The sequence below is a fragment of the Anneissia japonica genome, unplaced genomic scaffold, assembly GCF_011630105.1.
Source record: "Anneissia japonica isolate Jap-2015-1 unplaced genomic scaffold, ASM1163010v1 scaffold287740_len772037_cov194, whole genome shotgun sequence".
In the NCBI taxonomy this organism is placed as follows: Eukaryota; Metazoa; Echinodermata; class Crinoidea; order Comatulida; family Comatulidae; genus Anneissia; species Anneissia japonica.
Genome location: NW_022736571.1, coordinates 314,411 through 329,542, shown reverse-complemented (window position 1 = coordinate 329,542; position 15,132 = coordinate 314,411). Strand labels below are relative to the sequence as shown.

The 15,132-nt window shown below is 32.3% G+C and overlaps 2 protein-coding genes across 2 annotated transcripts; both read right to left on the bottom strand.

Annotated features, from left to right (window-relative positions):
* Window positions 1–11,296: 11,296 nt before the first annotated feature.
* On the bottom strand, window positions 11,297–13,271 carry LOC117116799 (uncharacterized protein K02A2.6-like). The gene is made up of 2 exons (XM_033260893.1): window positions 13,124–13,271; window positions 11,297–13,029 (listed from the first exon to the last, which is right to left on the bottom strand). Exons 1-2 carry the CDS (start codon window positions 13,269–13,271, stop codon window positions 11,297–11,299), a joined length of 1,881 nt encoding a protein of 626 aa, XP_033116784.1.
* An 80-nt stretch (window positions 13,272–13,351) lies between these two features.
* LOC117116798 (uncharacterized protein K02A2.6-like) lies at window positions 13,352–15,013 on the bottom strand. Its single transcript, XM_033260892.1, has one exon. The coding sequence runs from the start codon at window positions 15,011–15,013 to the stop codon at window positions 13,352–13,354; it is 1,662 nt and encodes a 553-aa protein (XP_033116783.1).
* Window positions 15,014–15,132: the final 119 nt, after the last annotated feature.

Genomic DNA, 15,132 nt, shown 5'->3' with positions numbered 1-15,132 from the left:
GCTTAAATACTGCATTATTTACTAGATTTCTGCTCAGTGCAGCTAACTGGTTATTGGTATTAATGAATGTTATCAGTTGAAAACTACCCTTGGAATAAAAAGAAAGGTTCAGGGAGGAAATTTTACAGATTGACCACCTAATAATAATAATAAATAATCATATTTTTTTTTTTTTTAAATTGTAAATCAGATATTGATCATTTTAGGGATGTTCTTGTTTGCTTGCTCACTCCCTGGTGAGGACCTGCCTGGTCCCCACCTAAAGTTTGAAAAATAAAAAAAATGGAGAGAAAAAAGGAAAATTATACAAGGATAAAAGGATACAATAGTGATAATAATAATATTAGTAATAATGAACGTATTATTATTATTATTATTATTATTAATTTTAATAATAATAATATTCCATCCATTCCGTCCATCCATTTACTCACTCATTCTCTCACTCATTTACACTCATTAAATTTTTTTACTCATTCATTCATTATTTCATTTATTCATTTATTCACCCACTCATTCAATCACTAATTCATTTATTTATTTATGCATTCATTCATTCATTTAATCATTCATTCATTCACCCACTCACTCAATTACTTATTCATTCATTCCTCCATTCATTTATTCATGCATTAATTCATTTATTTACTCACTCACTCATTTCATTCATTCATTCATTTTCAATCATTCATTTTTATTAATTTATTTATTCATATTATTAATTATGATCATAAAACAAATGTGTATGATTGGAACTAAAAATAATATTTTTTTTTGAACAGTGGCAGATTTAAAAGGGGCCCAGCTGGCCTAGTCCCCACCTAAAGTTTTCAAAAAAAAAAATGGAGAAAAAAGGGAAACTATACAAGCGTAAAAGGATACAATAATAATAATATTAATAATAATAATAATTAATAATAATAGTAATATTCCATCCATTCTTTCATCCATTTACTCACTCATTCTCTCACTCATTTACTCTCACTCATTTTTTCACTCATTCCTTCTTTCTTTAATTCATTCATTTATTCACCCACTCAATCACATATTCATTCATCTATTAATTTATTCATGCATTCTTTCATTCATTCATTCATTCATTTATTCATTCGATTTATTTATTCATTCATTTTTAATCATTCATTTTTATTCATTCATTTATATATTCATATTTTCATTTATTCATTTTCATTTATTTTGTACATAGATTACTCTATGCATTAATTATGGTTGTAAAACACATGTGTGTTTTTTGATTAAAACTAAAAATTTTTAATTTTTTTGAACAGTGGTGGATTTAAGGGCGAGCCCAGCTGGCCTGGTCTCCACCAAAAGTTTTCAAATTAACAAAAAATAGGGAAAAAAGAAAATTATACAAGGATATAATATTGATAATAATAATAATTATATTAGTAATAATAAAACTATTAATAATAAAACTGTTAATAATAATAATATTAATAATAATAATAATAATTTTATTTATTTTTTTTATTTATTCATTTGTCCTTTATTCATTTCTTCTTTATACTGGGTTTCCTCTTCAGTAACAAATTACTGTTCTCCCAGAGGGCCCAGTTCACATAAAACAGTCCACGACAGGGGCCGGGTGAACCAGTACACCGGGGTAACCCCCTACTCATCTCGAAGGATGTACTGGATTCTTTAAAGTGCACATGAGCATTTGTGTACACTGGGCCTACGGTTTATAGTCCTTATCCGAGAAGACTTGTTCCACCACCAGAACCATAGGAGCGAGCCGGCCGCGAACCTATAATAATAATATAGAAAACTTATTAGGTCAATATGTAATATGATGGTCTCATTGCTGCCCCTCATTGTCAATCCTTCACTTTATTAAATGTTTATTTACATCTCAGAAAAACATAGTTTTTCATTTTTTTAAAATTATTAAATTATTTATAAATGTTATGGCTTATAATTTAACTTAAATTTAATTATTGTTGAACTCATTTTGTCTATCCCTCAGATGAATTTTGTTTATGGTTCTAGCTATATGAACTCTGCAGGGATATTAGTGTGGCCAATATTTTGTTGATGAGTTTGGGGTTGGGGGAAGTTTTATAGGGGTCTATTACTTTCTTTAGTCTTGTGAAAGAATGCAATAATTGAAATGTGACTAAATCTCACTTCTTTTACTCTACAGAAAATATTGTATGCAAGCAGTTAAACAGGGAGCAAGTTTATGCTTAACAGAACATGCATAAGGTAGGTTCAATGTTTACAGTATATAAATGGTTGAATACCAGAATAATTATGTATTATGCCCATTGTACAGTTATTTTAATCACTGTATTAATTCACCTGAAGAAGTGCACTGTGTGCACGAAAGCTTGTGTACTGTCATAAATAAACTAGTCATAAAAGTACTGAATATCCTGAGTTTTATTTTGTATTAAGTTTGTGAATACACATAAAAGAGAATTGTGTCACTTAGCCTATTGCACAATTCACAATCTATATAATAGCAAAAAATATAAGTAATCAAAAAAACCAAATAATAATTCATACATCTCAGAACTTTTACTGCTCCATCTAGAAACCAACAGTATAGTTGAAGAATATCATTTCCCCTTGTCATACAATACATATACATGTAAGACCATGATTAATGCACAAACTCCCCACTTCCAAGAAGTATTTGTAGTGAAATTTATTACTAAATAGAGCCATATAAACAATGATTCTCATGGGTGATTGTATGCATTTTTTACAACAGCTAACAAATCACCAAATTGGTCTAAGTTTTGCCAATCATTAATACAGAAGTTTAAAATGGTTAAGTTTTTGAGGGAAAAAATTATCTTTAATTATACAGTGGCGATGTTTCTCCGCAAGAAAGTCACTCAAATTTTGTTAAATTGTATATGAAGCTGTAATACTTTTTTATTTCTTTCAGCCTATAGTTTTGAATCCAAGATTTACCCTGTCAGATGGATTTAATGTTTGACCTCAACAGTAGACTGTTTAATTTCACTTCTGTGTGTACATTTCAATAACAGGCTGTGAAGAGAAGTCTAAAAAATTACTCTGGAAATCTGTTCTGTTGGCCACCACAAACAATTAACTAATGATTATGTATGCAATTCATTATATGTCCAGTCAGGAAAATCTAAGCAATGTTATATTAATAATCACAGATTAATAATTTGTAAAAAGGAAGACTATAGGTCTAGTAAAAGGGATATGTGGCATTCACTGAGCACAGCTCTCTGGGATGGATACGTGCGCCTTACAAGATTCCATTATTACTATTTACTTGCTAAAAAATTTTCATGCTGTATTTATAGCTAGATGTTTCAATGTTTACCGATTATTGAAGAATAAATTAAGTGCAAGATGTGTCATCATTAGCTAACCTCTTAACTATATAATGCTTCGTCATATTCCACAATTTGGTCATTCATTGCGCCGCTCCCTTATCACTGTTTATTTGTGCATATCCATTCAGCATTTATAATAGACCGTATATATATATATATATATGTACCTTTGATGATTTATATTATATTTATTCAACAGTGTTAACGGCTAACTTCCTTCAATATCATATATAATATACGACAGTATTTCTAGCCGTATTTCCAGATTTATCTGGCCGAACGCCCTCTTAAGGCATAGCATTGTGTAATACAATGTTCCCGACGGTTATTTGGACCTGTTCAACCACGAAGCCTTCGTGGTCTAGTGGTTATGACGCTCGCCTTGTCAGCGAGAGGTCGCAGGTTGGAATCCCGTCGGAGGCATTCTATACACAATGATTTTTCATAGGACTGTATTTGTTGAAAAGCTACAGGGTAGCCTACGATGTTCCATCATGTCCTTATTAAACACTGTATATGTACCTTTGATGAATTATATTATATTTATTCAACAGTATTAACGGCTAACTTCCTTCAATATCATATATATATATATATATATATATATGTGTGTGTGTGTGTGTATATATATATGTATATTCAATAAAAAAAAAACAGACGAGATGGTTGCTTTGCATCAATTTATTTAAAATAGATATGTATATATATGCATGTATGTAGATACATATAATTAACTATAATTATAAAATGACAATCAATTTATCTAGACCTTTGATTCAAATTTATTAACTTTAAAGTCACAATTATATGTGCATAGTATCATACAGGTGAATGTCAAATAATTAAAGTAAAAATGTTATAAAGAAGGTTTCTACAAATATATTTCAAACCCTTACACACATAATTTCTATGAATACACTGTCAGTCAAACGTGGAATAAAAACAATTTCACTATATTCATTAGTTTTTAGTTAAATATAATTTTTTTACAGTAAAAATTATAACTAAAGGAATTTGACCCAAAATTATTTGATGAAATTAAATAATTAAATTTATAGTCATAATCATATGTGCATAGTAACATATATATACACATGAATGTCAAAAAATGAAAGTAAAAATATTATAAAGAAGGATAATAAAATATATTTCAAACCCTTACACATAATTTCTATTGATACAGTCGATCGTGGAATAAATATAATTTCACTATATATACAATAATTTTTTTTTTAAATGAAATTATAACCAAAGGAATTGGGCCCATATTTGTTGAAATTAAGTAATTGTTTTTATATAGTTGAAACACCTTTTCCCCCCAATGGTTCCTTAAATTAAGCATCAAACATTGAGGATTTAATTTTAAACATGTTACAGAAATTAGTCAATGATACATACTGAGAGTCAGAAAAGTTGTTGAAATAGCCTTAATGTTGACGATAAGAGATGATTATTCCATTGAAGAAAACCATAATTTCTTATATTTAATGAACATGGAGAATGCTGTTTTAAATTAACAATGACATGTAGGATTAAATATTTATAATACTTAGTTTTTTGTCCAAATGTACTGTACAATGCAGTATTATACATAAAATTCAAATACCAAAAAATTGGCAGCTTATAATCAAATTTTTACTCTCAAGAGCCAATGCCTCTCATCATAATTCACAAAAAAAATTGTAATTCTGAATTTTTTAAATTTCTAAAATAATAAGTTGTAACTACGTCCAATATTAAAATCTTATCTTTCCTCAAGGAATATGAATCTATAATACTTTGTATGTTCAGTGAATGACACATATCCTTTTTACTAGACCTATAGTCTTCCTTTTTACAAATTATTAATTTGTGATCATCAATATAACATTGCTTAGATTTTCCTGACTGGACATTGTATATAATGAATTGCATACATAATCATTAGATAATTGTTATGGTGGCCAACAGAACAGATTTCTAATTTTTCAGACTTCACTTCACAGCCTGTTATTGAAATGTATATTGATTCTCTCTGCATAGAAGTTAATTTAAACAGTCTACTGTTGATGTAAAACATTAAATTTATCTGACAGCGTAAATCTTGGATTCAAAGCTATAGGCTGAAAGAAAGAAAAAAGTATTACAGCTTTATATACATTTTAACAAAATGTGAGTGACTTTCTTGCGGAGAAGCATTGTCACTGTAAATTAAAGATAATTTCTTTCCTCAAAAACTTAACAATTTTAAACTTGTGTATTAATGATAGGCAAAACTTAGACCAATTTGGTGATTTGTTAGGTGCTGTAAAAAATTCATACAATCACCCATGAGAATCATTGGGAGTTTGTGCATTAATCATGGTCTTATGCGTATTGTATGACAAGGGGAAATGATATTCTTCCACTAAAATACTGTAGGTTTCTAGATGGAGCAGTAAAGGTTCTGAGATGTATGAATTATTATTTGGTTTTTTGGATTACCTATAATTTTTACTATTATATAGACTGTGAATTGTGCAATAGGTTACACAATCCTCTTTTATGTGTATTCACAAACCTAATACAGTGATTAAAATAACTGTACAGTGGGCATAATACATAATTATTCTGATATTCAGCTATTTATATACTGTAAACAGTGAACCTACCTTATGCATGTTCTGTTAAGCATAAACTTGCTCCCAGTTAACTGCTTGCATACAATATTTCCTGTAGAGAAAGAAGTGAGATTTAGTCATATTTCAATTATTGCATTCTTTCACAAGACTAATGAAAATAATAGACCCCTATAAAACTTCCCCTAACCCCCAAACTCATCAACAAAATATTGGCCACACTAATATCCCTGCAAAGTTCATATAGCTAGAACCATCAACAAAATTCATCTGAGGGATAGACAAAATGATATCAACAATAATTAAATTTAAGTTAAATTATAAGCCGTAACATTTATAGAACTTAGGCAAAAAATGAAAAACTATGTTTTTCTGAGATGTAAATACACATTTAATTAAGTGAAGGATTGACATTAGGGGCAGCAATGAGACCATCATATTACGTATTGACCTAATAAATTGTCTAAAACTTTTCAATAAACACATTTTAATTTTGATAATGTGAGTCCTAATAATAAGTTTACTATAACAAAGCTATTTGTAATTTCATTGGGTATCATATTAATGTGTGGACAGACATGTGTGTTTTTTGGACTCACTAGCTTTTTTCATTGACTATTTTTCTAGATAGTTCAAGTGCAGTCTGTCAGATATACGGTAGTCCTAATTTAGTGGAAAACACATTACATAAATGTATGTAATCTGCAATAATAACAAAATAATCAAATAATTATAAAATAATAAATAAATAATGATATAAAAATAATAGATTATACAAGTCCAGAGAGTTTAAGGATTTGAAATATTTTTCTATTTTAAATTGTTTCCCAAATTTTTGTGTTACATTTTTTTTAAATAATTTAATAAATAAAAACAAACCTAACACTTATTGTTTAAATCCCTGATTTAAAAATGATTTTTTTTTTCATGTATAAACTTTCTTTTTAAACTATTGTTATATGTATTTTATTTATTGTACATTGTTTGATATATTATACCATGGCCAAATGAATATCCCTTTGGATAATAAAGTATTTTTTAATTGAATTTGAATTTAAATGAATTGGCAAAATGAATTTTAAAATTAATATATAGTATCAATAATCCTTGTTAGATTAGATGCTACCTTAGCAGTCCATGCCTAGGCACAACTTACATACCCACTCAGTAGCGGATCCAGAAATTTGAAATAGAGGGGGCCCAGGGAGGGACCAATCCACAGGTTGTGGGTCTGTACACATCAGCCCCACCACGGTTTTGGCTGAGACAAGAAAATTTATGATTATTGCACCTCTAGATGATTGGAAATGGCACTCTCAGCACTTTCAAAATATATTTAAATATATTTTATTATTAATATTATTATTATTATTATTATTATTATTATTATTAATAATAATAGTTTTATTATTACTAATATAATTATTATTAATATCAATATTGTATCCTTGTATAATTTTCCTTTTTTCCCAAATTTTTTGTTATTTTGAAAACTATAGGTGGAGAACAGGCCAGCTCTTAAATCCACCACTGTTCCATAAAATTAAAATTGTTTAGTTTTAATCAAAAAACACACATGTGTTTTACAACCATAATTAATGCATAAAGTAATCTATGAACAAAATAAATGAAAATGAATGAATGAAAATATGAATGAATAAATGAATGAATAAAAATGAATTATTAAAAATGAATGCATAAATAAAATCAAATGAATATATGAAAATGAATGAATGAATGAATGCAATTATAAATGAATAGATGAATGAATATGTCATTGAGTGAGTGGGTGAATAAATGAATGAATTAAATAATGAATGAATGAGTGAAAAAAATAATGAGAATAAATGAGTGAGAGAATGAGTGAATAAATGGATGAACGAATGGATGGAATATTATTATTATTATTATTATTATTATTAATACATTACACATGTGTTTTATAACCATAAATTATAAAATGAATGAAAATATGAATGAATAAATGAATAAAAATGAATGATTGAAAATGAATGAATAAATAAAATCAAATAAATAAATGAAAATGCATGAATAAATGAATGAATGAATGAATGAATGAATGAATATATTAATTAATTAATGAGTGAGTGAATAAATAAATGAATTAATGCATGAATAAATGAATGGATGATTGAGTGAGTGGGTGAATGAATGAATAAATGAATGAATAAATGAATGATTAAATGAATAAATGAATGGATGAATGAATTAGTGATTGATTGAATGAGTGGGTGTATAAATGAATGAATGAAATAATGAATGAATGACTGAAAAAATGAGTGAAAGAATGAGTGAGTAAAGGGATGGACAAATGGATGGAATATTATTATTATTATTATTATTATTATTATTATTTATTATTATTATTATTTTTATTATGATTATTATTAATAATAATAATAATAATAATACTTTTATTATTACTAATATTATTATTATTATTATCACTATTGTATTCTTTTATCCTTGTATAATTTTCCTTTTTTCTCCATTTATTTTTATTTTGTAAATTTTAGGTGGGGACCAGGGAGTGAGCAAGTAATTAACCAACATCCTAAAATGATCAATATCTGATTTACAGTTTTTTTTTATAAATATAATTATTATTATTATTATTATTATTATTATTATTATTATTATTATTATTATTATTATTATTATTATTATCATCAATGTAAATATCTAAATACTATTAAAAATGTTATAGGCCTAGAAGAAGTACTTAAAAATATTAGAGCAGAATACACATTCAATTACCTGTATGATTAAAATTTATTAATAAATTATCAATATTTTCAAAGTTCATGGTGGGGCTTAGGTGGTCAATCTGTAAAATTTCCTCACTGGATCTTTTATTCCTTTGCAAAGGCTAGTTTTCAACTTTAATACCAATAACCAGTTAGCTGCACTGAGCAGTAAATCTAGTAAATAATGTAGTATTTAAGCCAGACTTGGACTAGGAAGGGAGGGAGTGGGGTGGGGGAAGCCTAGCCTAAAACCTCTGTAATAAAATCGAGTCTAGGCTATGCCTAGGTTAGAGGCCTGTGTCTACATAGGGCTCTATAATAGTACTAGGCCTAGTAGGCCTTAAACCTAATATAGGAGGCTAGTAGTAGAAATAGTGAATTCAAATATGGGCCTGCACTGAGGCAATAGAACACCAGGGAGGTACTATTAGGGGGACCCACTATGACACTCAAAGTAGGGAGCCTCTTGGCAATTCTAAATACCTAGACCCTTCACCCCTAAGCCAGAGGCCCGGCTTTTTCCCACACATGATCGAGCCGAAAGTTGTTCATCTAGGCCTAAACTAGGTAATATGCCGGGGGCCTTGGTCTATAGGCCTAGGTTGACTGAACTTTAATGTTTTTTAAAGCATTAGAGTTAATATAAGTCTAAAATTTTAGAGAAAGACATGATATACATACCTGTATACGTACTTATTTTGAATCAAAAAACCCTGTAAATGCGTGTGTTTACAGACATAATTCGGATAAATTCCAAAATGGCGTATTTAGAAATTGGTTTAAAAATCTACGCTGGTTCCCGGCGTTTGAGCTGTTCCAGTATAGTAATTAAACTGTTGTAATCTGGTTGTATATACTATATACAGGACGGCATAAGCCAGATTAGTATTATATAACCCTCGCATATTGCATTTTAAAAGGACAGTCACCAGTCCTACATATATGAATATGATGACAGTAGAATAATGGGGTGAACAATTTAACAGCGTGGCTAGGGAATATTAAGTGTCTACCTACTCCTGTCAAAATGAAAAACTGTACCAAAATTTTTGTACAAATCTGACCGTGTGACGCCAGCTTATGTCTTGCTCCTCAACATGTGCTCGTACCCTCAGATCAACATCCAATTTGACTACACTTTATAGTCCACCCTGCGGGTTAAAGTCGTGTGGGGAGCGTTCATTCATGGTTGCTGCTCTTAAATTATGGAATATTCTACTGTTATGTATTCGTGAGTCGCCATCCGTCTCTCTGTTTAAATCTCATTTAAAAACTCACTTATTTCGTTTTCTTGATTTTCTCTTTTCCATTCCTTGCCAGTTAGATTTTTTATTAGTTCTATCAGGATAGGAGGCGCGTGAGAATGGGATGGCCGAGACTAAACTGCTGTTGGACAGGGTACATTTTGAGAGATCCCTGCTCAGCGATTTGGGTGCTGACTTAGATTTTTTTTTCCAGTTACATCTGCTCACTTATTCTGCGCATAAAGAATCTCGTAATTTGCGCAATATAAATGAATAACCTTTGACCTTTAACCTTTATTTCTTTACTTACTGGTCGGATCGCACTAATTTTTAATATATAGCTTGTTTATGTCTATAGGTTGCCAGAGCATTCAGATAATTTAAACAATTTGTTCGTAGGCCTATCAGAGATTTATTAAGACTGTTTCAACGCGTCCCTGTTTCAAAGCGCCACGGTCTCCTTACCCCGGACGCTTTGACTGTATAATGTATGCACAAAAATCAGCTGGCGAGACCATGCCAGCAGATGCAATATACAACCACTGAATTTGCGTAGTAAAGAAGTCGTCAAGAACAATATTGTTTTATGTTGTAACTTCTAGAGTTAAAGACGTAATACAATACTCAGGATAGCCTTTAATATTGGAGTTTCCATTAACACACTTTATTAACTCGTGTTGCACAAAGCATATCGCCATCTTGTCGTCCCAGCATACAATGCGGGATCGAGCTACCAGAGGGCGTGAGATCATTAATCATGCATGCAACATCTTTCCTTTTTTGGAAAGAAACAAATTAGATATCATACTGTACTAGAATGTGTATTATAACATGAATTTACCAATAAGTCAATTGACTTTATACTTTTAAGAAAATGAATAAAACAAACTTCACAATGTTAACACTAACTTGACTTGAGTGTACTTTACGAGTTAAATGTTCCATACAATTTTAGTATTTTGTCTGTCTCTTATACACATCTGATCTCTATGGTTGTCAAAAATTTTTCAAAACAATCCAGAACTGGGAAATAGACATCAAATATGCATATTCCAAAACATCAAAACAATTGTTATCAAAATTCCAAAATCCCAAATGTGAGAATTTAGTGACTCTAAAAAGTTCTACAATGATATCAAACAATGAGAGCACTAAACTTTCTATGCTCATAAGGTTTAATTTTTCATTATAATTTATAAAATTTTCATTATAATATTATAAAATAAACATGTTTTAATGCTCTGCTTCCAGAATAATCTAAAACTGTGCATAACATGAGCATCTAATTTTCTATGCTCTTTCAACACGTGAAATCAATATAATTTCTTTGAAAATGTCTAAAATTAAACATAGTCCTTAAGGTAACCAGGTTTTCTCTTAACTCTGGTACTGCGTCTAGTTAATGCACTGTTGTTTTGAGTCTCTTTTGGCTTCGTCGTACATTTAACGTGAGACATATCTTTCTGGGGTGGGGTTTCGCTCTGTGTTTGTTTGCGAAGTTTAAATTTGCGTGAAAATGTATGATCGATGAGAGTGAATGACTCAGCGCTTAATCGAAGATGTCGTCGAATCCTGATGTACTCTGCACCGCATTCTGTTTGCACTTTGTAAGATCTGCAATTGACCATTTCTTTGACGCGTGCTTTCTTCCACTCTTTGCAGTGTGGTTTCGGTTTCATTCTGACAATGTCACCTGACTGAAGAAATGGTAGTTCTTTTGCACCGCGATCAGATGATTCTTTCTGCTTTCGTTGCTTCTTTTGTTTGTTCTCTGTGACGTTCTCAGGAATGTTTGGTTTGAGATGGGAGCTCATAATTGGAAGAGATGTTCTTGTTCGACGTCCAAACATACGCTGTGCTGGAGAGTTATCTAGTCCAGCAGTTGGAGTGTTTCTCCATGCGAGTAATGCTCTGTTAACGTCTTTGTGATCTTTGTTGGTTTTCCGAACAAGATTCTTGGCTATTTTAACCGCTGACTCAACCTTCCCATTTGATTGTGGGTACTCAGGTGAACTTGTTACTGTGGTAAACTGATATTCTGTAGCAAAGTTGGCAAATGCAGAAGAATTAAATGGTGGTCCATTATCACTCTGCACAGTGAGAGGAATGCCATGTCTTGAGAAATGTCGCTTGAGTCGTTTGACAACAGACTCTGGGTTTGTGTTTGTCATATGATCGAGTTCAAAATAGTCAGAATAATAATCTACCGTTACAAGGTAGTGGTGACCATCCAAGGACATCAGATCAATTCCAATCTTCTCCCAGGGTCTATCTGGAAGTTCATGATGGAGCAGTGGTTCTTTTGGCTGCTCAGGTTGAAATGTATTACATATGTCACATTTAGACAAAAAGTCCTTCAAATCAGCTGTGATTCCAGGCCAAAATACAGTCTCTCTCGCGCGCCGAAGCGTACTTTCTACTCCAAGGTGGGCGCTATGAAGTTCTTTTCTTATGGCTTTGCGAGCTGACCGGGGAACTACACATCTGTCTCCTTTGAAGACTATATTGTCCAATATGGAGAGTTCATGTTTACAGTTAAAATATGGCTGTGCTTCTGGTGGAACTTGACTTCGATGTTCTGGCCAACCCGAAGTGATCAGACGTTTGACAGTCTGTAAACCTATGTCACTTGCCGTAGCAGTTTGGATATCTTGCAACTGTTTCTCAGGGACTGCAAGATCGGCAAGATGGATGCTCTCTGGTACTTGATAAACATTTCCGTGATCAGTAACAAAGGCTCTTGATAAAGTGTCGGCCAAATGCATCTCAGGGCCAAGCTTATAACGAATTTCTACATCATATTGGCGAAGTCTCATAAAGAGGCTTTTGAGTCTCTTAGGAGCTGATGCTATCGATTTGTTACTAATGTTAACCAATGGTTTATGGTCCGTCCATAAGACGATTTTACGACCATAAGTGTACAAATGATGTCGCTCTAAGCCGAAAACTTGAGCCAAAAGTTCTTTCTCAATTTGAGAATAGTTGCGTTCAGCACTAGTCAAGGCTCTACTGGCGTACATAACTGGAAGTCCATCTTGAAGGAGTGCAAATCCGAGACCGGCTTCGGAAGCATCACCTTATCAGAAAAATCTCTTAAAGAGGTCAGCCAGATTCCTAAATTGACTGCAATGGGAACCTTATAGATGTGTATAAGAGACAGGCTTGTTGACACTCTGATGACCAATTCCAAAGTTGGTTCTTGTGAGTGAGTTTGCGTAATGGTTCATTCAACTGTGACAGGCTGGGAATAAACTTGGCAAGGTATTTAACCATGCCATTCAGTCTCTGTATTGCAGCTGGGGAGTCGGGTGTTGGCATGTTGAGCACCGCGTGAACTTTGCTAGGATCTGATTTGAGGCCATTCGCTGTCAACACATGTCCAATGAAGCGTAGCGATTCTAGCTTGTACTCAAACTTTTCTTTAGCGTAATGTTCATTTTGCGACAACGCTCAAGAAACGCTTTCAAGTTATTGTCATGATCCTGTGTTGCCTCAGCAAGTGTTTCACCACATCCAGTGATAAGAACATCATCCGCGACAATATGTATGCCTTTGAGTCCATCCAGTGACTGATTCAGTTTTTGCTGAAAAAGTTCAGGGGCGGGACTTATGCCCTGAGGCATTCGCAAATATTTCCAACGGCCCCATGGAGACTGGAATGTAGTCAGTTTCGTAGACTCATTATCTAGCTTACACTGGAGAAAGCCTTCATTCAAATCGGCTTTGGAAAACACTTTTACTCCATCCAATTCAGGAAGTATATCCTCTATGACAGGCAGAGGATAGTAGCTACGTTTAAGTGCGCAGTTGAGAGGCTGGGGGTCAATACATAAGCGCAATTTACCATTGTTTTTTTCTACACAACAAAGGCTGGAGCACCAATCTGTTGGCTCTTCTACCCTTTCAATTACCCCTTCCTTTTGAAGTCTCTCCAATTCTGCTTTCAACCTTGATTGCACCGACAAAAGTACACGACGTGGGGGCGCTACATGCGGTCTTACAGTTTCATCCACATAGAGGGTGACATTACCAGGCATACAACCGCGACCACTGAAGACGTCCCGATATTCCTGACATAAATTTTCTTTAGCTTTGACATTTGACATTTCATCTTGCAACTCGTTGACTATTGCAATGTTTTCATGATTGACTGAGATGAGTTGCATTTGTTGTGCTGTAGTTGAACCAAGGAGTGGGAGTTTATGTAGTGAGCCCTTTTGATTACTTATGACATAAAAAGGAACTAAGTACCTTTTACCGTTTCTTGGATTTTTTAATCTTAATTTACATGTACCCAGGACAGGGACCATATCATTGCTGTACATACGTAACTTCTTACTGGTTTTTGTCAGCACCACATTTGCAGGTAAGTATTGTGCTGGCAACACATTGCAAGATGCACCAGAATCCACTTGCATGATCACTGGCTCTCTTGTCTTGTGCACATACATCTTGGCAACTATAGTACCTGACTTTGTACCTTTAGGTTGGACATTATGTACATTTTCATTATCTGGTTCATATACATCAATTAATGAACATTGTTCCTCATATTCAGAAAACTCACTTGTGTCTGACTGTGAATCAGACGTATCAGATCCCAATGCTCTGATATTTTTGGCACTAGATTTTCTAGGTTTCCTGGACTTTTTCCTGTATGAGGATTGACTTTTTTGACTTTTACTTAGATTTTGAAAATCACCACATTTGATTTCAAAGTGACCTTTGTTTTCACATGATGAACATCTTTTATCATAGGCTGGACAATTATCTCTACCCCAAACATGAGTTTGTCCACAAAACTTACAAGGTTTTCTATTCCCTTGAAATTTTTTAGTAGTACCCTGTTTACGCTTACTAATATAACTGACGTCATGATTGACAGAATTTGTGGAACCTGAGTGTGACATAGTTTTTGCCTGTTTGGCCGTAGCCTCAAAGCTCTTTACCATTGTGATACAACTTTCGAGCGTAAACGTGCTCTCATTTAACAATTCTTTTCTTATGTCATCATCCAGTATCCCACAAACGGTTCTGTCTCTAATCATGTCACTGGCCATGTTGCCGTATTCACATGACGAAGCTAATTTACGCAACTTAACCAAATATTGATCAAAAAGTTTCAGATGTATTTTGATCACACTTGTTAAAGCAAAACCTCTCATATATGACATTGGTT